The sequence below is a fragment of the Myodes glareolus genome, chromosome 22, assembly GCF_982192425.1.
Source record: "Myodes glareolus chromosome 22, mMyoGla1.1, whole genome shotgun sequence".
NCBI classification, from domain to species: Eukaryota; Metazoa; Chordata; class Mammalia; order Rodentia; family Cricetidae; genus Myodes; species Myodes glareolus.
In genome coordinates, this window is record NC_142047.1 from 23873188 (window position 1) to 23897125 (window position 23938).

General features: G+C 50.7%; 1 protein-coding gene and 1 non-coding gene across 4 annotated transcripts; one reads left to right on the forward strand and one right to left on the reverse strand.

Annotated features, from left to right (window-relative positions):
- The first annotated feature begins 616 nt into the window (after nt 1–616).
- On the forward strand, nt 617–22205 carry Cetp (cholesteryl ester transfer protein). 3 transcript variants are annotated; one of them, XM_048432442.3, is made up of 16 exons: nt 617–751; nt 1514–1628; nt 5343–5465; nt 5569–5639; nt 5847–5934; nt 6517–6586; nt 6756–6816; nt 8399–8490; nt 9549–9728; nt 10424–10474; nt 14065–14232; nt 18821–18888; nt 19471–19504; nt 19892–19961; nt 21420–21505; nt 21972–22205. In XM_048432442.3, exons 1-16 carry the CDS (start codon nt 634–636, stop codon nt 22044–22046), a joined length of 1470 nt encoding a protein of 489 aa, XP_048288399.3. In that variant the 5' UTR covers nt 617–633; the 3' UTR covers nt 22047–22205. The 3 variants fall into 3 exon arrangements, with proteins under 3 accessions (XP_048288399.3, XP_048288404.3, XP_048288411.3); XM_048432454.3 differs by having other exon boundaries at nt 618–747; XM_048432447.3 differs by lacking the exon at nt 5343–5465.
- LOC125399372 (U6atac minor spliceosomal RNA) lies at nt 2262–2387 on the reverse strand. Its single transcript, XR_007231671.2, has one exon. It is a non-coding gene; the product is annotated as a U6atac minor spliceosomal RNA (small nuclear RNA).
- Nucleotides 22206–23938: the final 1733 nt, after the last annotated feature.

A 23938-nucleotide genomic window follows, 5' to 3' on the forward strand; every position in this document is an offset into this window, starting at 1 on the left:
CCCTCTCTGGGCCTTATCCTCGTCCTCAAGACAATCAGGGTATAAGGAACTGAACTCCAAGTTCGCAACTGGAGCATCCCAAAGAGCAGGCTATACAAGCGTCTGGGGGGGGGGGTGGAAGGCGGTATGAGGGTACTGAGGTACAGTTTGAGTGGTCCAGAAAGCTACTGTCAGACTAGCAGAGGTTCTTGATCTTTCAGACGACAGCAAAGGAGAGATTGGGACAAAGGTCCCTACCAGGCAAGAAGCCTGTCTGTCTCCGATGTGCAGTAGCAAACCGCCAGCTTATATGCCACTATTTAATGGCCATTGTCTTCTGACTTCTCTATTTATGATAAGCGAGAGATAAAGTTTAGATGAACTTATCTGAGGCTGGAGGGGGATAAATGAAAGGAAGTATTATCACAGGAGGGTGCGGGTGCTCGAGGGCGGATGAACAAAGGGTGGGGCGCCCTGGTCAAAGACCCAGAACTGACCCCAGAGGAGGTCAGAGGTGCTAGGCAGGAAAGAGGTGGACCCTTGGAGTCAGAAAACCACTGCTTCCTGGAAGAAGCTCATGGGGGCTGGGCAAACACGTATATATAGGTGTGCAAGCTGTCCATCCAGGCCACTGGCCACTGCTGCTGGGGCATCATGCTAGCTGTCATGCTCCTGAGCCTGGCCCTGCTAGGAAGTACCTGTGCTTGCTCCACCAGCACCTCGTATGAGGCGGGCATTGTGTGCCGCATTGCCAAGTCTGCCCTTCTGGTGTGTAAGTGCCTGCCTATGTCTGTCCTGTAGGGATGTCTGCTGGGGTCAGAAGCCAATATTGGAGTAGGATTGTACCCTGGCAGCTTGGGGGTGAGGGTGGAGAGGGAAGGGGAGGAGAGAGGGAGAGGGAAAGGGGATGAGCTGTGATGGAGGGCTTGCCTTTCTCCTCTGACTGCACACTCAAGATCAAAGTTGTTGGTCCCTGTTAGATTTCAAGGAGCCAAATTTCATACATAGGAGCCAAATGCATGGTTTTCTGAGGACCCTGAGTCAGTCTGTAGTTGAGAGAACCTGGGGAAATCAGGTTGGGGCAAAGCTGGGGATTATGTGTCTTTGGTGAATGTGGCCCAACTATGGCCAGAGTCAGGCACCTGTCATCAACTGCTGTGTGACCTCAGCTCTCCTGCGTTCCCTGGGACTCAGCCTGATGAGGATGTGGGGAGGTTAAGTTGTGTTATCTACACAGAATATTCCATATTAATCGTATTGGGAGCCAGGGGTCTGGGCACCGCTGGAGCTAGGAGCTGCCATTTTGACCAGAATCACACAGCTCTTAAGTGTTGGAAAGTATACCCTGGGGTAAGAACAGGATCTGGGGGAAAGTTCTGTGTTTCCTGAGTACCACCCCACCTCAGTTCCCACCCAGAGGCCTGTTCCAGGGACAGGGGCCTCGTCCCAGAGAGGCTGGACAGCGGTCTGGGCTCAGCAGATGGAAGGTGAGGCGTGCCCAGCTCGCAGCTCCTTCACTCAGCTCTCCTTTCAGTGAACCAGGAGACAGCCAAGGTCCTCCAGACAGCCTTCCAGAGGGCCTCCTACCCAGACATCAAGGGCGAGAGGTCCATGATGCTCCTTGGCCGGGTCACGTATGGTCTGCACAAGTGAGTGGCAGGACTGGGGCAGAAGGGGAAGGACTTGGGACACCCCGCGGACCCAGGGAGGAAGAATGGCAGGATTGATGATGCTCCGACTTGATGTGCCCCCCGCCCGCTTTCAATTTGCCCAAGTGTAGGGGACCCCAGAGCAACTGGCTTGAACTCACCTCCACAGCAGTCCCTGTAGGAGTCAGGCCTCGAGGACCTCTTCCAGCTGGTTTAGGAGGATGAGGCAGAGAGGCAGCCCACAAGGTTTCTTGGCCAGACTGTTCTGACTTGACTGGGATCATAGTCAGACCCGAGATCAGGCTGTGGGCTTGATGCTTTTTTTTTTTTTAAACAATCTTTTCTCATTTTACATATCAATCCCATTTCCCACTCCCTCCCCTCCTCCCACTACCCCACACTCCACTCCCCCCTCTCCCCAATCCACTCCTCAGAGAGGGTAAGGATTTCCATGGGGAGCCAACAAAGTCCGACACCTCACTTTGAGGCAGGACCCTCACCCCTCCCTATATTTAGGCTGAGCAAGGTATCCCTCCATAGAGAATGGGCTCCAAAAAGCCAGTTCATGCACTAGGGATAAATCCTGGTCCCACTGCCAGTGGCCCCACAGACTGCTCAAGCCACACAACTGTCAAAAAGCAGTGGTTAGGTGCCACGAAGGAGGTGGCAGTGCCTTAACCGAATGTGTGTTGCTAGGCCCAAGGACCTCTTCCATCCTTGTCAAGGGGAGTGCTAACCTTCTCTTCTTCCATACAACTCGGTCCTGATGCTTTTTAGGCTGTGTTCTATGCTTTCATGATTGCATCTCCCTAAGAGCCTCCCTCCTGCCACCTCTACAAAGGAGACAGGAGGTTAGGCTACACACACTGCAGCAGGCACAACTGAGCCGTAAGCTCAGCTCCTGGGACTCAGTTTTCTGTGTGTCCAGGCCCCAAGCCCAGGGAAGACACTGTTCTTGGACCTTATCTTTATTTTAAAACCAACGTTCTCTTCCTCAGACCCATAAAAAAGACCCAGGACAGTGACCAGTCCTATGTTGGAGCAGGAACCTGTCCCTCTTTAGAGCCACTAGGGGGTGCTGTCAGTGCTGGACCGACACTCTGAGGACTCCTACAGGTGGTGTGAGAGGGACACAGAGGCAGCCAGGGCTCTGTTTGTCAGTTTGTCTTTCTGTGTAATGAGGACAGTGACATCCGTGTCCTGTGTCACAACAAACAGTGTCCTAGGAATTGTTAAAAGCGATATGACCTTACCTGGGCAGTGGTGGTGCATGCCTTTAATACCAGCACTCAAGAGGCAGAGGCAGGATGATCTCTGTGAATTGGAGTTCATCCTGGTCTACGTAGCAAGTTCCAGGATTGCCAGGTCTACACAAAGAAACCCTGTTGAGAGAGAGACAGAGACAGACAGACAGACACACACACACAGAGAGAGAAGCTTTAACACATTAGCAGCAGTCCAGACCAGATTGCCCAAGAATACATTTTTATTTCTATGTAAGTGTTACCCACACAAGCAAGGCTAGATAATAGGGGGTTGGGGATTGAGGATTGGCTGTGGCTGAAATCACTGTGTTCAATGGGATTCTTCACCCTGTTGTCTATGAAGGGAGCAGAATAAAATGTAATGGAAAAGGAAAGGTCTGGGGAGATGGCTTAGTTTGTAAAATGCCTACCACACATGCAAGAGGATGAGTTCAGATCCCCAGCACCCATGGGAAAACCGAGTACAGGGGCATGCACCTGTGTCTTAGTTAGGGATACCATTGCTAAGAGGAAACACCATGACCAAAAACACTTGGGGAGGAAAGGGTTTATTTTGCTTAATTTCCACAGCATAGTCCATTAATGAGGAAAGTCAGAACAGGAACTCACACAGGGCAGGAACCTAGAGGCAGGAGCTGATGCAGAGGCCATGAAGAGGAGCTGCTTACTGACTTGCTCCACATGGCTTGCTCAGGCTGCTTTCTAATAGAACCCAGGACCACCAGCCCAAGGATAGCGCCACCCACAAAGGCCTGGGTCCTCCCTCATCAATCACTAATTAAGAAAATGCCCTATTAGCTTACATACAGCCTGGTCTTTTTGTTTGTTTTGTTTTTCTAGACAGAGTTTCTTTGTGTACCCTTGGCTGCAACCTTATAGAGGCATTTTCTCAGTTGAGGCTCCCTTCTCTCTGATGACTCTAGCCTGTGTTAGGTTAGCATAAAATTATCCAACACAACCTGTCAAGAAGATCCCTGGAGCTCACTAGTCGACTAGTCTAGACAATTGGTGAGGTCCAGGTTTAGTGAGAGACCCTTGTCTTCTAAACAATGCTGAGAATGACCAAAGAAGATACCTGACATTGTTCTCTGGCTTCCACATATGCATACACACATGCACATATGCGTACACCCACATGAACACACACACATACCCACACACCCAGATGTGGTGGCACACACTTGGAATCCCAGTACTGGGGAGCTGAAGACAGGAAGACTCCTGAGGCTCAGTGGCCGGCCAGCCTAACCTAGGTGGTAAGTTCAAGGCCGACAATAGACTCTGTCTCAAACCAGCTAACAAAAAAGGCAAATGGTACCAGAGGTTGTCCTCTGGCCTCCACATTCATACACATGTACACATGAACCTGCATACACAGGAACACACAGAGAGAAACACACAGTCTCTCTCTCTCTCTCTCTCTCTCACACACACACACACACACACACACACACACACACACACAAACACACACATACACACATACCAGAGAGAGAGAAAAAAATAACAAAAGGCCAAGCAGTAATACCTGGCTTTTCACTGCTAACATCTATCCCAGAGGTCTGTATAATGCAGGCTTTGAGGTCAGGCAGGCCGAAGATGAAATTCCAGCTCCATAGAAGCCTCTGAAGTCACACAAACTCTCCGGGCCGCTTTACCTGAGCTCAGCACTGCAGCAGTGACCATGAGGTATGAGGATGAAGCCAGGACACACACACAGATACTCACCAGTCCTTCCCCTCAGAGCACCCTTCACATCTGTGGCAGTAGGTGGGTCACAAGGTTGCCCTCACAAGGACTAGGTCTCCCAATCCTTCACTAGCATCACCTCCAGGAAGCTTCTGTGTTCATTTCTTCTTTGCTATCATAATAAACAGTGTACGTTTGGTGGCTTTAAGCTTATCTTGCAGTTGTAGGACAGGTGTCATTGAGCGGCATTCAGAGTGCTGGCAGGAACATTTCTGAGGTCACAGGGACACGAGGTATGCTGCCTTGTGCAGTTTCTAGAGGTCACCCCTGCCTAGGCTTCTGACGCCTTGCTCTCTAAGATCATCAAGGCTACATCCTTGCCCATCTTCCCTGGTCACATGTCTGATCTTGCTTCCCTTCCCACCGTTTAACAGTGGGGCTTGTGATTAACTTACATCCACCCGGGAGACTTAGGGTCCCTCCCACTTTAATGTCCACACACCTGCATGGTCCCCTCTGTGAATTAGGAGGTAATTTTTGGGGGGGGGTCTTTTCCAGTCTAATACCCTCCCCAGCCTCTTAGGCAAAGTGAGGAGCACCTTTAGGTGCTTTCCTGGAGACCCAGGTTCCTGGGAGTGACTCCAGGGTGCACTTAGCACCAGGACAGTAGGACAGGGCAGGGCCTATTGAGCTTGTGGCGAGGCAGGGACAGCCCCTTCCTGCCCATAGTGCCCCTCCTTACTATCACCTGTCCTCATAGCATCCAGATCAGCCACCTGGCCATTGCCAGCAGCCAGGTTGAGCTGGTAGAGGCCAGATCTGTCAACGTCTTCATTCAGAACGCGTCTGCGACCTTCAAGGGGACCCTGAACGTAGCCTGGGGGTGAGCATTCCCAGTGGCTGTTGAACCACCTGCTGGCCTCTCCTTGACAATAAAGGAGCACAGGGACAATTTGGTGAGGGTGTTGTTCCCTGACTTTTTGCAGGTTGAACATTGAGCAGTCTGTCGACTTTGAGATTGAGTCAGCCATCGACCTCCAGATCAACACGCAGCTGAGTATGCTGGCTCCTCTGGGAAGGTGGAAGGGGCCAGGCTGCAGGGATGGAAGACCAGAGAGATGGGTGCTCTGAGCCTTTGAAGGGGCAAGCTGGGAACGCTTGTGGGACAGGAAGCCCAGAGGTGGCCCAGCTTCTGGCTCCCTGACTGCCCATGGGTGCTGGCCGGTAGCCCAGGCTGCTCTCATGGGTGTTGGGTTCTCTGCAGCCTGTGATTCTGGCAGTGTGAGGACTAATGCTCCCGACTGCTCCATCTCCTTCCATAAGCTGCTCCTGCACCTCCAAGGCGAGCGTGAGTAAGTCACCATCTCCGGGAACCCCTTCTTATTCCCCACTCTTGTTAGTGCGCCCCCTCCTCAGAGATGTCCTTTCCAGTCCCTTCCCATTCGTGGGCCCTTAAAACTCAACAACAGCAACAGCACCATTACTGAGAATGCTTCATGGGATAAAGAACATTCTAAGCTCATTGCACAGAGAGGATCTCAAGGTTCAGAGAAGCCCCAGGATCAGCACCCACAAGTGTGGATAGCAGAGGGGAGCTGGTGTCTGGGCACTGGAGAGAGCCATCTCTCAGCCCTTCAGCAAATGGGTTCATGCATGGATGCAGACTCCAGCATGCCCACATGCACGGAAGGTAAAGGTGTGATAGACAGGAAGTGGGTCCTCCGGGGAAAGCCTACCCCAGCAGTGGGGTTGACACTTGGGTTCCAGGCCTTCTGAGTTCAGTATTTTCTACTGTGGGGATGCTCATGTCTACTTCCTGAGCTCTTGGAGAATTCCGAGGGCAGGGCAGCCCTGGATGTTGCTCAGCATACAGTAGGTGCCCAACGCATGCACGTGACTCTGTGGATACCCACTGTGATGCTTGGTCCCCTCAGGCCTGGGTGGATTAAACAGCTGTTCACAAATATCATCTCCTTCACCCTGAAGCTGGTCCTGAAGGGACAGGTAGGTGAAGCCAGACCAGAGTTATGCCCGGAAACCCCTCCTCTCCTGGCACCCCACCACCCGACCCATTCCCAGGGCGTCTGCTCAGACACAGCTAGAAAGAGGTACCGCCTGCCTCTTCTCTGGCCTCTTCGCCTGCCTGATAAGCAGCTTGAGCTGTCTACTCCAGGTCTGCAAGGAAATCAACGTCATCTCCAACATCATGGCTGACTTTGTCCAGACCAGGGCTGGTGAGTTCCGTCCCCGTGGTTTATTGTGGAACATCGGGACAGATACTCCTTTATGTGACTTCTGTTGACCCGAGAGGCACTTCCTTTTGGAGGTGCAGCTTTTTCAGCCGACCTTGCAAAAGACACTGAACCTCTGAGACTCAGTTTCCCTGTTGGTAATAGAGAGGCGATAACAGCATCTTACCCCACAGGGTGGCAAGGAAATTGACTGAAAAACAAATGGAAATTTAAAAAATGCGAGACAACAGGTGGGCCATTGCCAATGCTTATTGTCACAACTAGATTTATCAGCCTCCCGTTCTCCTAAGGCTAAGCCTAGCAGTCACTACGTATTCAGCAGCCAATAATGAATGGTGAGATGGAGACCTCAGCTAGGGGGCTGTAGTCTCACTTTACCTTCCCATCAGGCCTTGAGTCATGGGGGAGCTCCCAAGAGGCTGTGTAATATGGAAGGAACCATTGGGACTGTGGTACCCTGTAAGGACATTCCCATGTCACTGGAAGGAACAGAGAAAGAGGACTGGGTGCTATAAGACCTGGGCACCCGTCCTGTTTGGTGCCAACAGACAGAGCCACCGTTGGTGACCTACTTCTCACCCGACAGTCAGCTTCTAGCTAGGCAGTTCTCCTGACCCCGTTTTACTAATGATGACTGGTTTATAAGCTGACAGGACACTCCCCACACTCCAAGCAGGAAGTGGAAGAGAGGATTCAAACAATTGGTCCTTTAGCAATTGATCACTGGGCCTGGCCACACAGTTCTTGCTCCTTGACTAAGGACAACAAACACAGCGAAGCTTCAGGTCGAGTGGGGACCTCTGAAGGATGATTTAGGAGGGGAGACCTCCACACAGCCCTAGGTGTCCCTGGCAGCATCCTAGCCTTCTGTCCAGGATGCAGAGTGGCCACACAGTATGGGAGAGCCAGCTGCCTTCCCCGCCCCCACCACCACTGGGGAAACCTGGATTAGGAGCCTTCCTGTTTGTGTGAAACATGGGGTTATCCTGTCTGTCAGGGAGCCTGCAGGAGTGGAGGTGGGACAGAGACACAGAACTCAACTGGGCTGGGAGGCCAGGGTTTCACACCAACTAACGGGACTAGTGGCTACAGAGCCCCTGGGGGCTGCAGAGGCATCAGGGTTTTTTGTCAGCTGTAGCCCCCTCTTGGATGTGGGAGAAGATTAAGAAGAAAGATTAGAATCATTCACAGTGTGGCAAGCTCACTTGCTCACACTTTGGCACAAATGAATTAAATGAACACAGCCCTGAGACAGGTGCCATCCTCAGAGGTGAGGACAAGGGTCCCTAAGGGGGTTAGGTCATTATCGGCTGTTGCCACTCCCAGTTTGGGTCTGGGGTTACAGCCTGCGCCTGAACTCTGAACCCTTCTGCCCCAAGGCCTTCCTCAGCGTGAAGCTGCCCAGACAGACAGTCGCTGAGAGAAAAGAATAAAATGGGGTCCACCCTTGATTCTGGGACTGTTCCACAAAGGGGAGCTTCTCTTGGAAGCACTTAGGAGCAAAGAACCCCTCAACCAGGGTCAGCCCCATCCACAGGTCCATGTGACCCCTGCCTCCCCACAGCCAACATCCTCTCAGATGGGGACATCGGGGTGGACATTTCCTTGACGAGATCACCCGTCATCACGGCCGCCTACCTTGAGTCCCATCATAAGGTAGGCACGTTAGGAGGGGCCGGACTTCTCCTTGTACTCTTGGGTTTGGTTCTTACCCTCCACTTCCTTCCCCTAACTTTTATTCCATGGAAGTCAAGTGACCCTCACCACGCCTCTGTTAAGACATTTTAAGACATGGACAGAAAAGCAGGACCTCTGTCCATGTGCCCATGCCCTGTTCAGCACTGACTCCATTACAAAATGTTTATTTGCTTTCTGGTCTCTCCAACAGCAGCCACTCAGGGTAGCCACTGCCCCTCAACAGCAGCCACTCAGGGTAGCCACCGCCCCTCATAGAATCTGACGAAAGCCATGGGTTGTACCTATTGTAACAGAGACCCAAGAGAACAGCTTGACGCCCACAGTTAATCAGCTTCCTTGGGAAATGGCCTGGGGGTTTTGGCTGAAGCAGTGTAAACTACACAGCTGTATTGTGACCTGAATGCTACACCTTCTCTTCTCACACCCTACGGGCCTGGTCTCAATCACATGATCACCTAGCTGAGAAGGTTATTCCATGGAACAGTGAACCTGACTAAGGCCTGGGTGTTACAGAACTCTGAGAGTCACCAATCATCTCTCCCAAGGGGGTTTGTCCCTGGGAAAGAGACCAAAAGGAACACTTCAGGAGGGTGTGGATGCCGATGAAGACCCTCCACCACATGTGGGTGGCTGTTGTCAGTGGGCATGAACTGCTAGTGGCTCGTCTTCCTCGCTCTGTTAACTGGGGCTAGTGGCCGTGGACTGTCAGCTCCCTGAAGGCACAGGGCTGGTAGCCAGGGTGGGAGCATGGAGACCATGGTCCAGATGCTCTGACGGCCATCTTTGGTGAAGTACCAGCCTGGGAAGTGGTGACCAAGCCCACCTGACACCTCACCCTGTGCTAGGAGCCTATCGGGCACTTTAGCTGCAGTCACTGAGTGCAGGTGTTCCTCAGTTTCCCCGTCTGTCTTTGACTAGACGCTTTGCCTTCCAAAGCTCCACTTTTCTCCCTGAGCTTGGCTCCTGAGCCTGGCAGGGCTAAGGAGAAGAGCATCAAGTGTACCAGTTTCTTTCAGGGCCATTTCATCTACAAGAACATTTCTGAGGTGCGCCCCCTCCCTTCCTTCTCACCCACGCTGCTGGGGGACACCCGAATGCTCTACTTCTGGTTCTCTGAGCAAGTCCTCGACTCCCTAGCCAAGGTTGCCTTCCAGGATGGTCGCCTCCAACTCAACCTGGCAGAGGCAGAGCTCAGGGTAAGGGGCAGGTTGGACTGCTGGGACAACCATGTGTGTGATGGGCTATACGCATTCATCCCCACCCAGGGTGGGGGAGTCTAAAGGAAACTTTGGGTGTCGGTCAGAGGAGCCATGAACCGCCGAAGCTGCAGCCATAATTTAGATTCTAGCATTTTTTTTTTTTGGTACCCACTATGTGTGGTGTATAAGAGTCACTGATCAATGAAACAATAGACAGGCAGATGTAATTACAGATATTTTTGGCACATGGTGATTATGCAAATTACCTGCTGTTAGCATCGCTGCTGCTGCCATTTTTGTTGCACTGGCTGCAGGTAAGTAGGGTTGCCACTTTTGAGTATGCAAAAGCGTTCAGCCAAAATTAAGAAATCCAAAAAAACCCTGAGAGGATAGGCAGCTTGTCCTCGATAGCTCAAGAAGTGACTCACAAGCCAGCACCTTACATGGCTGCTTAGCTGGCTTACAGACCACACCTGCCTGTGAATTAATGGGGGGGGGGACTGGGCTCCTACAAGGTCCGGCAGCCTAGGTGTCACAAGCCTCCAGCTAGGTCAGGATTTCTTATACCAAACCCTTCCCTGATCTAATCTGGGGGTTGAGTTTCAAGAGAGGTCCAACCCATGGCGTTGCACCCCACGCCTGAAGTGTCTTTCTGAGGAGTGACCCCACCCTCACTCACCTTTCTCTTGTAGGCTGTGCTAGAGACTTGGCACTTCAACCCTAACCGGGAAATCATTCCGGAGGTAAGTTCTTGTAACTCGGGGTTTGGCTTATGCACCCCATCCTGCCCCTACTTCAGGAGCTCCCCTATCCCCAGCCAGTTCAGCAGTCAGAACACACATATGAGCAAGGACAAGCTCCTGGGTGTCCAGTCTGAGCTAAGACTGTCTGTCTACCTATCATCTCATTTGGAACTTTGTACAGCCCCAAGAGCCAGACACTGTTCTGAGCGCCATTTTCCCACTGGACAGCCTAGGGAATGACAGGGCTGCCTGTGAGCCAGCCATGATGACTCTAAAGATTATGCCCCATACCCTGCTCCATACCGAGTCCACAGGGTGGAGGGTGGAACCCTAGGATTAGCCCCAGGCTCTCTCAGGGGGCCCAGACAATAGGCCGTGACTACTCACTACTGATTCTGGACCGAGCCTCAGAGTCTGCTCTCTGAATGTCACAGCTTTCCCCATGCTGAGCTGTGATGATGTCTATAAACCTGTTTCTCAAGGCGAGGCCCTAATCTTGAAGGGACCAAAGCCCTTTCTGGGTAAACTCCTCCTGTCTTCTCAAGGACTCACTCCCCACCTGTTGGAGGGAGGCTGCTTGTTCGTTCTGGCCTCTCAGAACTGAAATAATCACACAGAAACTGTATTAATTAAATCACTGCTTGGCCCATTAGCTCTAACGTCTTATTGGCTAACTCTTACATATTAATCTAACCCATTTCTATTAATCTGTGTATTGCCATGTGGCAGTGGCTTACCGGGTAAAGCTCTGGGGCTTCTCTCTGACTCCGCCCTTCTTTCTCCCAGCATTCAGTTTAGTTTTCCCCACCTAGCTAGGTTCTGCCCTGCTATAGGTCCAAAGCAGTTTCTTTATTCATTAATGGTAATCCCAGCATGCAGAGGAAAATCCCACTTCACCCACCCACTGTGGTGGTTGTTTGGGTATTTTCACAGCAACCTAAATTTTCCAGGTGCTCTCTCAGCTTCCCGCTACCTCCCATCCCACAAATTCAGTAACTCTCTGCAACTGCTTCTCCCAGAGTGGCCCCAACAGAGCTCCATTCTGCTGCTGTCCCAACTCACCCCCTCCTGCTCCTCCTGGGGGTGGGGGTCTTCCTGGCCTAGCAGTGACAGCCCTTCCTTTCTGAAATTCCAGTCTTCCCTTCCCAGCCTAGGCTGCTTCTTCCTTCCGGAGATGCAACTCAGAACACAGGCAAACGTCTGATTTGTCCTCCCTCATCCCCACCCCATGTGCCATCATGACATCCACATTACTGTTAGTCTGTCTACTTCTCTTTGTTCCCATCCCCAGCCCCAGGCCCAGCTACTGTGTGTGTGTGTGTGGGGGGGGGGGGTGTCTCTGCAACCTCAACAGGCTGCGGAGAGATGAGCCAAGGGAGGCAAGAAGACAGTTCAGCACAACTCAGCAGCCGGTGTTAGTACAAACTTCTGGAGTCTGTCCCTGAGGGTTTATTTTAGGTATCTTTAAGCGTAGCACAATCTAGTGGAAACTATTCTGCTGATAATTAACTCAGTTCCATGCGCACAACAAAGCATACATAAAGCTCCTTGAGGAGCAAAGTAAGTTAAACTCAGGCCAGACAAGGCTTGGTTCTGTAAATTGACAGGGAAAGCACAATGCTAAATGTTCAGCTCAGGAAGTCCTGCACCTCGACTTACGGAATCACAAATGCATCTTTCAGTCCTGGCTTTCACGGAGTTTACTTTCTGCGTGGCTGCTGTTGTCCGAAGACAGGGCTTCACCATACGGAAGGCTCACGCTAGCCTCAAATTTTGCATGTAGCCGAGGCTGCTCTCCAGTTTTTGACCACACTTGGGCCCTTCTCGTCTACACCTCTATGCCACTTGAACCTCCATGTGGTTTCCTTTGGCGAGGGTAGTCTCAGTATTTCTTCCACAGACAGGAAATGTCTTGCTCCCATCCGTACACCTCACCGATTTCAGAGAACACCGAAGCTCAGGGACGCGCACCTCAGTGCCACATTCTCTACGGTGTCCCGGGGCTTCACTGCGTACAGCTTCACCTCTCAGCTGAGTCCCCGAAACGCCTGTCTCCAGAACCTAGGATTGGCCCTTTCTTTATTTTGAGTTCAGCTTTGTGTTAAGTAAAGCTTCTTATTTGGGGCACTCACTGGCCGAGTGGTGCTTTTGGGAGAAGCTGCTGACCCAGTCCCATTGGCTGCAGGTTCTGCAACTCTGCCCAGCTGATCTGCCCGCTGCCTCCCTTGTGTGAGCTAAGCTCCACCCACAGGGCCTTTGCTCTCTCGTCCGTCCTCCCTTCCCCCTTCCCCCTTCCCCATCTGATTCTTTTCCATCTATGGGGTGGGCCTCTCCCACCCACCTCCTGATCTAAGTCAGATCCTTTGTCCAAGACTCTTGTACCCTGGCCTGGTCCCTCTCCCCTTTCACATACTCTAATTGCAATTGTACACTTCGTTTGGGGATTCCAGAACGAATGCTGGGCTTTGCTGGTAGAGACCATGTGTGTTTGGCTTTCTGCTTGAATCCAGTTCCTGATCAGAGCTGAAGTTAGTAAGGTTCCCAAAAATATCATTAGAAGCAACAGCAGGCTGTCAAAATCTCTCAGCAGGCTGTCAAAATCTCTCTCTCTCTCTCTCTCTCTCTCTCTCTCTCTCTCTCTCTCGTGTGTGTGTGTGTGTGTGTGTGTGTGTGTGTGTGTGTGTGTGTTTGGGTTTTCTAGACAGGGTTTCCCTGTGTAGCCCTGGCTGTCCTGGAACTTGTTCTGTAAACCAGGCTGGCCTCTAACTCAGATTCGCCTGCCTCTGCCTTCTGAGTGCTGGGATTACAAGCATGTGCCACCATACCCGGCTTTAAAAACAAAAAACAAAAAAAACCCCAAAAAACAAAAAAAACCCAACCCCCTAAAAATCCAATTCTCCCCAAAAAACCTCTTTATTCTTTTCATCACCTCTACTGGGTCCCTAGTAGAAGCAGCTCTTGGCTGTACATGTTGGTGATCTCATTTATTCCCCACTGTTGTCACCCCCATTTCACAGATCAGGAAAAGAGAGGTCCACAAAGCTACGTGAATGTGTCCTTCCCATGCCCCTGCAGGAGGAAGAGAAACAGCAGTATTTGCTGTCCCCCATACAGATAACAAAACCGAGGGCCTGGGGGGGGGGGGTAAAAGTCTTAACTTATTTTAATTTTTTTAATGTATATTTACTTACTTACTTACTTTTATGTATGTGAGTATTTTCCCTGCATGTTTGTATGTGTGCCACATGTGTGCCTGGTGCCCACGGACTCCAGAAGAGGGAGTGAGATCCCCTGGAATGGAATTACAGACTAATGTGAGCCCATGTAGGTGCTAGGAATCAGGTGAGGGTCCTCTGGAAGAGCAGCCAGCTCTCATAACTGCTGAGCCGGTCTCTCCAGTCAAGCGCTAATGTCTTGATGTGCCACTGTTAAGTTAGTATTGAGCTACAGCTCAGAGCCTGAGCCACTTCCCTGAGCTGTTTATACTCACCCGGGACTCCAGCCAGTCTGATCCCTCCAGCCTCCGAGGGCAGTAGCCACAGCCCTTCTGATGGTTTCTTCTGTTCCATGGGATCCCTGTCTCTCCACAGCTGTTCAGTGGCCTCCTCACTAGCCCGGGCCGAGTCACCGTCCACTGCCCGAGGAGGCCCACGATCTCCTGCCAGAACAAAGGTGTCGTGGTCAGTTCCCCTGTGGTGATAGAATTTCTCTTCCCACACAAGGATGGACAAGATTCCGTGGCTCACACTTTTGAAGAGGTGAGATGTTTACAGGGGTTTGGAGCACCGGTGGCCGTCCACATCTATCGATTCTTTCCACCACCTCTGCCGGGATTCACTGTTTCCTACCCAGGGCTCATGTTCATCGAAACTGTGGGACCTGAGCCGGGAGGTGGTCCACAGGATGCCCCAGCTGTACTGGTCCTCCCCTAGGCAGAGCACTGACACACAGATACTTGTCACTTAGGTCTCCAACTGTCATCATCTGCCTCTGTCCGCATCCTCTGAGACCACATGGATTTCCACTTTCCCATGTTGTGGGTTTTAGGAAAAAAGCATAGCATGTGTACGTGCTGGCCTTGTCGCTGAGAGTCCCATGTAAGGTTGGGGGTGAGACCACAAACAAGGACACACTGGCATTTCTCCTTGTGCCACGGCCGCATGATGCAAGGCCAGGACTGGTGACCAAGCCCCCTCTGAGAGGTTGTGTTTCATAAACTCAGAAACATCCTTGCGGGTGTGAGGATAGTTGTCATGAAGGCGCTGAGGGCCAGTCTGGTTTCCTCAGTGTTTTCTAGGAGCTCAGTCTCTAAAGATAGCAGGCAGGACGTCTACTCCTGTAATCTCATGGTTGGAAGGCTAGCCCAGGACTGTGCATTAAAGATAATCCTGCGCTAATAAGGGACCCTGACTGGGGAAAAAAAACACACCCCCAAATTAACTCCCCCCCAAATCCTAAAGGCAAAAGTAGTGAAGCCCATCACAGAAAGGCTGATATTTGAAAGAAGCAGCTCAGTGTCACACAGGCCCAGGGCCCAGGACCGCACCCCAGCTCCATGGAGACGGATGTTTCCTTCTGACAAGTTCCTTAAAAACAGCAACAAACTAACTCCTTAGTTACATGTTTTAATTTCATAAAAATACTTCAATTAGGCCAAAGAGAAGACTCAGTTTAGTTCTTGGGACCCAGACAGTGGAAGGAGAAAATCAGCTGCTGGGAGTTGCTCTCTAGCCTGTCACATTCATAATGTCCTGCAAACGGACGGACACGCACCAAATAAACAAAAATGGGATGAAATTTTAAACGTTTGGTGCACTTGTGCACACACACACAGACATGGACACAGACACACACACATACAGAGACATACAGAGAAATACACACACACAAAGACACACAGAGAAATATGCACAGACACAGACATGCACACACACACACACACACTCAGGCACACAGGGAAATACACACACAGACATAGAGAAATACACACACAGATACACACACAGTCATACACAGACATGCACACACACAGGCACACAGAAAAATACACACACAGACATAGAGAAATACACACACAGACATACACAGACATGCACAGACACACAGAGAAATACACATACAGAGACACAATGAGAAATACGCACACACACAGACACACACACAGACACACACACACAGACACACACACACAGACACACACACACACACACACACACACACACACACACGGTCTATATCTGAGTCGTAGAACAGTTGTTAGGAGTTGGGTCTCTCTTTCTACCGTATGGATCCCAGGGACTGAACTCAGGGCAGCAGGCCTGGTGGCAGATACATTTACACACTGAAGCCTATTGCCAGCCTATACTCCTTATTTTTTCCTAATAACTTCAGATTTGAACAAAAGCTGCCAAGATAGGACAAAGTGTTCCACACCCATAGCCCCTGCTTTTCATAAACAGGCTCTGTTTCTCGTAATGAAGAGATGACCATGACCGAGCCTTAGTGACGAGCTCTAGACTTCATCTGAACCTTATCTATTTTCCCTACTGACTGTCTTTTGTGACAAGCAAGATCCCGTCCACAGAGCATTCAAAAATGTCCTCGGGGTTTTGTCTTGTTCTGTTTACTTAACTTTTTTTTTTGTCCTTAAGAACCCAAGGAGTTCAGAGTAGTCAGTAAAGAAAAAAATTATTCAGTGATGTTTGTTAATGTCAGGTAAGGCCAGCGCCCATAAGGACAGGGGCCACTGCAGATTTTAAGGAAGTGAGTCGTAGACAGGGGTGCTAGGTTCAACTCCAAATAAGGTTTGGTCAAGAGGGAATTGATACCCCAAGGGTAAGGGGAAGAGTGTGATGGAACAGACCTCACAGGACTCTTGCTGACAACGACTAGGGTGACTAGATATCACCCTCATAGGAGCAAGAGGAGGATGAGTCAGATAGGAGGGCGACCAGATACTGAGGGTACTCAGTGGTTCTAGGGAGAGGTTTAGGAATGTTCCTGAAGTTTGGTCAAGCCAAGAACTCAGGTCAGGGCATAGTAGGCACCTATCATGTTCCCCTTTCCCCAGATGTCACAGTTTGTCCTCCTTCCCTGATGTCCCCAGTACCTTTCTCCCTCTCTGCTTCTGGGTTCTCTCCTGTTTATGAACTTGGCTAGGCATATTTGCATCCTTCATGAACTGTTTGCCCAGGATGCTGAAAGAAAAATCTTCCAGAAAGCTGAACTAGTTAGATCTTCAGGGACCAAGGCTGGTGTGTTGGTGGTGTGAGACATCCCGGTGTCGATGTTTGGGGTGAGGCTGGACGTAAGCTGAGACTGTGTCCGTAGGCTCAGAGGGCAAAAGAGGAAGAAAAGCACGGAAGGCAGTTGGATGGGGCAGGAGGAGAGGACATGGCTGGCACTGTAGGTTGGCTAGATTGGGGGAACATTAAAATGGGTTCTGGTGGGGACAGTCCTAGGGAAATTGTGGACTTACTCCTTCCTGAACAGAGGTGGCTCTGGAGTCATGGAGCGAGAGGACATTTTTTTCTGCACCTCGGCTCACATTTGTTCCTGAGTCAACAACTGCATTCCTTAGACACTAATTCTTTTCAACACCCTGAGTTCCTACCATGGCTCAGGCCATGTGAATCCCAACCTCATGAAGCATATAGTGGGCAGAGAAAGAATAACTGGTCATCCAAGCAAAAGACTATACTTTTAAAATTTTGCCTGGAGCTGTAACATTGAAAAGTATGTCCAATAGAGGTGCTTAGGTAACTTTAACTCAACATCAAGGTTATTTGAAAGTCATTTGTACCTGGATCTCACACATTGATATGTTTTGAGCATGACCCAGGGAGGCTGGTGGGGCACAGATATCCGGGTCTATCTCCAGAGTTCTTAATGCTGGGGCTCCTGACCATGAGAAGAGTCCTGGAGATGCAGCTATCCAGGGTCCTGGATCTCCAGAGTGTAAAAATGCAGACACATCCGGTTACCAGCAGAGGACGCCTCAGCTCTCCTGAAGGATGGCTTTGCTTTGGAGGTGGAGGATGGAAGCGATTTGCGAAAGTCGTCTTGGTGATTGGTCGTTTCAGACCCACCAGGAAGAAGCAGTTGGGTGTGTAGACAGGATCGACATCCAAAGCCGCAGGTGCTGGGCAACTTTCTTCAGTTTTGCCTTTTCAATCCCCTCCTCTGCTGTGGAACTCAGGATTTGTGTGTCCTTGGCAGATGCTCCATGACAGAACTCTTCCAGCCTTATCCCCACCCCACCCCGCCCCGCTTCATCTGCTTTTATGTGGTATATTCATATGTATGTGCTCCTGTGTGTACACGTGTGTGCACACCCAGATGCTGGAGGTGACACTGGGTATTTTCTCTACCCCTCTGCGCCTTTTCTTTTTTCTTTGGGTGACTTGTTTTGGTTTTTGAGAAAAGAGTCACACTATCTGGCTCTGGCTGGCCTAGAACCCAGAGATCTGCCTGCCTCTGTCTCCAGATCACTGGAGTTAAAAGTGTGTGCTGCCACACCTGGCTTGTATCTTATTTTTTGAAGCAAGGTCTCTCACTGAATCTAGAGCTCGCAAAGATAGCACGCCCCAGAGAGTCACTTAGCTCCGCCCTCCCAGGTGCTGGGATTAAAGGCACGTGCCACCACCACCCAGCTCCAGGCCCTGCTTTTAATGTGGGAGCTAAGGATCAAACTTTGCTCCTCATGTTTGCACTCCAAGCACTTTACCAACCGAGCCATCTTCCCAACAGCATCCTCAACTTTTTTTTTTTTTTTTTTTTCGAGACAGGGTTTCTCTGTCATTTTGGAGCCTATCCTGGAACTAGCTCTTGTAGACCAGGCTGGTCTTGACTTCACAGAGATCCGCCTGCCTCTGCCTTCCAAGTGCTGGGATTAAAGTCACGTGCCACCACCTCCTGGCTTTTTCCTGTTTTGTTTTTTTTAAATACCATTGCTTTATAGGATGTATTTGATGCAACATGTCTCATATTGTCATCTTAGTTAATTCTCTAAAATAGTTTCTTTTAGTTCTTCTCTTTGAAGTCTTCCTGCTCTCCAAACGCCACAGAGGCCATTACATTACAGGCTTTTTATCCTGTAAATTGACATTTTCTTTTGTGACTCGTGTGTGCGTGTTTTATTTCTATTTGCAGTGCTGAGGATGGAACCTGGGCAGGCCAGCAAGCTATGTCTCCAACCTTCCATTAGTTTTCAGAAGACCGGCAGCTCAGCCTGCTCCCATTGTTCCTCAGGACCCCCTGCTCCTCATGCCTCTCTGTGCAGCGCAGAGAGTAGAGAGCTCTGCTTCCAGGAGGGCCCAGCTCAGAGCTTCTGCTTTCTCTCCCCAGGATCTTGTTGCTACCATTCAGGCCTCCTACTCCAAGAAAAAGCTCTTCTTAAGCCTTGTGGATTTCCAGTATGTCTTCTGGCTTGGGGGAAGAGGGTGGACTCAGCAAGCATGTCTTGACCCTATGATGTCAAACATGGTGCTAGGACCTAGGTGGGGTGGTGGGGGTCTGTGGCTGGTTCCTTTGAGACCTTAGGAGTATCTTCGAGGAGGGAAGAGACCTCCCTAGTGTCAGTATCGGAAGGAAGAAGCATCAGTGTGGAGAGAGGGCTTGGCCTGTCCTAATCCAAGGCTGGGTGGCTGGAAGGCAAACAGAGAGAGAGGGTTCTGAAGGGTAGAGGCCTTGGGCATAAGAGAGGAGCACAGAGAAAAGAGGATGCTGTGGTTCCAGTCGGAAGCAGGACTAGATTTCCACCCCTCCTCCTTTTCCTTTTGTGTCTGTGGTTGGGTGCTGAGGATGAAGCCTTTGATGTACTAAGCAAGTGTTCTATGATGAGTTATGCTTCAAGCCATTGTTTTTTGGAGACAGGATCTCGCTGTATATCCCAGGCTGTCTAGGAAAGAGTGCTAGGTTATGGATATATGTCAGCATGTTCGGCTAAGATGAAGGCGTCCTAACTTTCCATTTCCTTCTCCTCTCTCTTGATTCAGGATTAAACCAAAGACTACCTCCAACATGGCTGAGGTAGGTAGTCTTGGAAGAAATAAGTTCTGGGGAAAAGCAGGTGGAGGATGTAAAAGAAAATGGGCAATGGGTCTCTTGTATAACTTTTCTCCTGCTCTCTGCCAGAGGAACATTGTTTTTGTAGAAATGGGACTGATCAGGGGAGACTTAAATTAGAAAGCAGGGGAATACTGGATAGGTAGCCTCTCCTGGGGACCAGTTTCCCTTCTGTGGAATAGGATAACAGCCATAGCCTAGAAGGGACCTCTGGGAAGGAGCAGAGAGTCTGGGATCAGATGTACATTCTTATGGGCGTGCGAATGAGTGCGTGTCGAGGCTTTGTGGCCATCTACCTCATGGTCACGTCTGTGATCTGAAGGACACTCACCATGGGCCTCTGATTGGCAGAGCTCCAAGTCCGTCCAGAGCTTCCTGCAGTTGGTGATTTCCACAGTAGGCATCCCCGAGGTCATGTCTCGTAAGTGTGGGGCCCAGGAAAGCATGGGTGGGTGTCTGGCTTTACCTTGTTCCCACTTCTAGATTGTACTTCTAGATTGTTCTAGTACTTCTCTCAAACCATTGAGTGTTCGCAGTCTCTTCCCAGGTGGCAATGTTTAATGTGATTAGGTTCACAGACTTCTGATTCTGGCTCACGCTGACAGCATTGTCTCTGCCTCCTCACTGTTAGCTAAATCCACTTTAGGAACCCAGTTCTCAGCCAGGTGTGGTGGTGCACACCTTTCATCTCAGTGCTTGGAAGGCAGAGGCAGGTAGATCTTCGTGGGCTTGAGGTCAGCCTGGTCTGCATAATGAGTCCTAGTACAGTCAGGACTATGTAGAGAGACCCTGTCTCATAAGAACAAAAAATAAAATAAAAATAAGAACACAAGTCTCCCAGTGGTAACTGGATATGTCAGAAAAAAAAACTGACAGCTGGAGGTAGCCACTTAGTGGGAGCCCAGGACAAACCTCAGTTTCCCTTCCTATAAAATGAGATTTACTGATCCCCAGATTCCCTGCGAACCCTGACACTGTAGGATCTCCGTTTGTTTGTAGCTACTCCAATGGTAGCATCTCACCCAGGGGTGTGTAGAAGACACCTTAAAAGAGGCCCTATGAGCTGGGTGGTGGTGGCGCACGCCTTTAATCCCAGCACTCAGGAGGCAGAGGCAGGAGGATCTCTGTGAGTTCGAGGCCAGCCTCGTCTACAAGAGCTAGTTCTGGGACAGGCTCCAAAGCTATAGAGAAACCCTGTCTCAAACAAACAAACAAACAAACAAAAAACAAAAAAACCATGAGGAACAGTGGGTATTCCCTTCCACACAAGGAAGCATAGTCATTCCCTTCCACACAAGGAGGTATAGTCGGCTGCACCTTCACTCTGAATATCTGCTTACCTACATGCCTTTGGTAGACTAAGAAAGAAGAGAAACTGACTGTGTATCTGGTCTCTTTCTCAGCCTCAGTTTCCCTCACCAATATGATTATGCTAAAGCTATAGGAACACTGGATATGATGGTGCAGGCCTCTCATGACATCTATCTGGAAGGAGGATCGCAAGAGCAGACCCCTGTCTGAGTTATGGAGCAAGTTCAGGAATTACCTGGGGAACTTAGTATGACCTAGGAGAGCGAGAGAGATCAGTATTGTGAGGCCCCAGGTTCAATCCCAGTACTATAGAAACTAGAAAATAAATGTATCACAGACGGTGGAATAGAAAGATAGATTTTCTGTGTGACTGCAAAGTGCACTGAGGAGCCCCAGGTATGAGGAGTGACCACTAGGGAGGGACAGCTGCAGCAGGGTGACTGAGAGAGGCTCACAGATACCATCAGTGCCAGCCTTTCCCTCTGGGGCTACCTAGATGCTCCAACCTGGGCCTGGGGCTGGACCCTGCTTCCCCAAAAGAGCTGACTTGGCTCCCTCCCCTGCCTAGGGCTGGAAGTGGCCTTGACAACCCTCATGAACAGCAAAGGCCTGGACCTTTTCGACATCATCAACCCCGAGATCATCACTCGTGATGTGCGTATGAAGTCGTCCATAGCCCCATCTCTTGGACAGACAGATAGTGTTCACATTTGGTATCTATCGCTGGGATAAAACCCTGGCCAAAAGCAGCTCGGAGGAGGAGAGGTTGACTTCAGTTTGCAGCCCATCACAGCGGGAAGCCAGGGCAGGGACTTGAGGCAGGAACCCTGGAGGAATGGGTCACTCAAGCCCATGCTTAGCTAACTATATTACATAGCCCAGAACTACCCACCCAGAAAATGGTGCTGCCCACACTGTGCTGTGCCAACTTAAAACAATTAACCATCAAGGCAGTGCCCCACCCCCTACCCAGACATATCCACATGCTAACCTGATCTAGGCCAGTCCTGGGTGAGATTTCTCTCAGATGGCTCTAGACTCGGAGTGTTTGGTAGTTACTAGAAAGCATCTCTCTCCTGGTGGCTCAGGAGCCAGCACAGCCTGCCCGTGTCTCCTGCAGGGCTTCCTGCTGCTGCAGATGGACTTCGGCTTCCCAGAGCACCTGCTGGTGGACTTCCTGCAGAGCCTGAGCTAGGAGGCTTGGCTGGCGGGGCTGGGATCAGAAGCGTGCGCCCAGCTTACAATGGAACCAGAACATCGGAATGCTGACTTGCCCGAGAGGGCAAGGAGATGGGGACTGGATCCCTGCTTCCCCAGTTAGTAAGGCTACTGCCATTAAATGCTCTGTGCAGGATCTGAGAATGTCCTTCTTGGGACGGGGAGCAAGGGGGGCAGAGGATGGGAGGGACACACCTTACCCACCATGCCCATGTGCTGAGCCAGTCTGTGACAGTGCCCTGTGGTAGGTGCCCCTTCTTGCAGCTCTCCAGAGTCGTCCTCTGTGGACTATGATGACATCGCCCCCACCCTCTAGCAACTGATTTCCTAGCTCACATGGTGCACATGCACCACCCTTGGTTCAGACTGGAAGCCCGAGGGACACCAAGTGGCGAAGGCATATATAACACGTCCATCCATTTCCGCAGGAGCAAGGCGCATACTCCATCTGGATACAGGGTAGGGTGAGGAGTTCAGAGACTAGGTGGGCAGAATGCCACAATGGCAGACTTGTCACATTAATACCCCGGGGTGCCACAAAAGCAGCAGGGACCCCCACCCCAGATGTCATCGGGTTCTGCAGAGGGAGCACTCCATTCTAGCTGGTGTCCGCTCCCCCTACAGGGTACAAAGAAAGTCCCGATTGGCTAAGCCTGGTGAAGCACTCAAGCCCCGACTGAGTTACTTTGATGGACAGCAGGCTTTCATACCAGGGAAGATCACACCCAGGGTGGAAGCCATACCTGAGCACACGCCTTCATTTTCTAGGAGTCAGGGACAGAGGGGCTACTTAAGTCAAATCTTAAGGGCTGAGCAGGAACTTACTAAGGAGCCACATGAAAAAGGGTGTTAGAGCCAGAAGGGTCATGAGGGGTCTGGAAGCACCCGCTCACTCCCTAACTATCGCTTGGTTCCCTGGCCTCATCACTGTTGTCATGCTGATTGCTCTGCAGAAGCCTACAACTAAACCTAGATCCCTGGGCACAAGCATCCCACAGCCATACCCTGGTCAGGGAAGAGAATCTCCAATCCTGCGCCCCCCACCAAGTATGAGGGTTGACAACCTTTTGTTCCCCACCATCAAAGCTCCCATGCCCTCCTCTGACTAGTTTCCTTCCTGAGTCCAAATGGAGCACCTGACTCATCCCCTGTCCCATGTGGTTCTCACACGGCAGGGTGGGGGAGGTAGGAAGTGAAGTGGATGGGAGAATCCAAGGTGGCGTGGAGCAAAGGCCTTTGTAGAGGTCTGACTTCCCACAGAAGAGGAAGAGAGTGCCTCCAAATAGGTAAATCAATTCAACTTTAACGCCGAAGAGAAGGTCCCCATCCTCCCCACCCCTGAGCTCTAGCACAGAAGGTTCTTCCAATCTCCATCGTGGAAGGTTTTCCCTGGGCATGGCCACCACCCTGGCCCAGGGGGATGGTTTGTCCTGCCGTCTCACACCCCTCAGAACACACATATTGAAAAGGGGAGCCTTTGGGAAGCAACTGGGCACTTAAGAGGGATCTGTGCGTTTTTCAAGAGTCTCGGCTGAAGAGTCATGATCAATCGGGAATGGACTGGTGACTCCCAGATCAGACCGTTAGAAAGCTGGGCCACCCTTACCTTCTGTCCCCTCCATCTGTGCCTCTTGTGCCTGTTTTTTTCTACTGGGAGTTGACGCGGTGTGATACCCTCTCTGATACCATAGTCTAAGACAACTGTTCTCAACCTGTGGGTCACGATCATTGGAAACCGCATATTTCTAATGGTCTTCGGAACTGAGACACTGCTCAGTAGCAAATTGCAATTAGGTGGGAGCAACAAAATAATTTTATGGCTGGGGTGGGGTCACCACAGCATGAGGAACTGTATTAAAAGGTCACGGC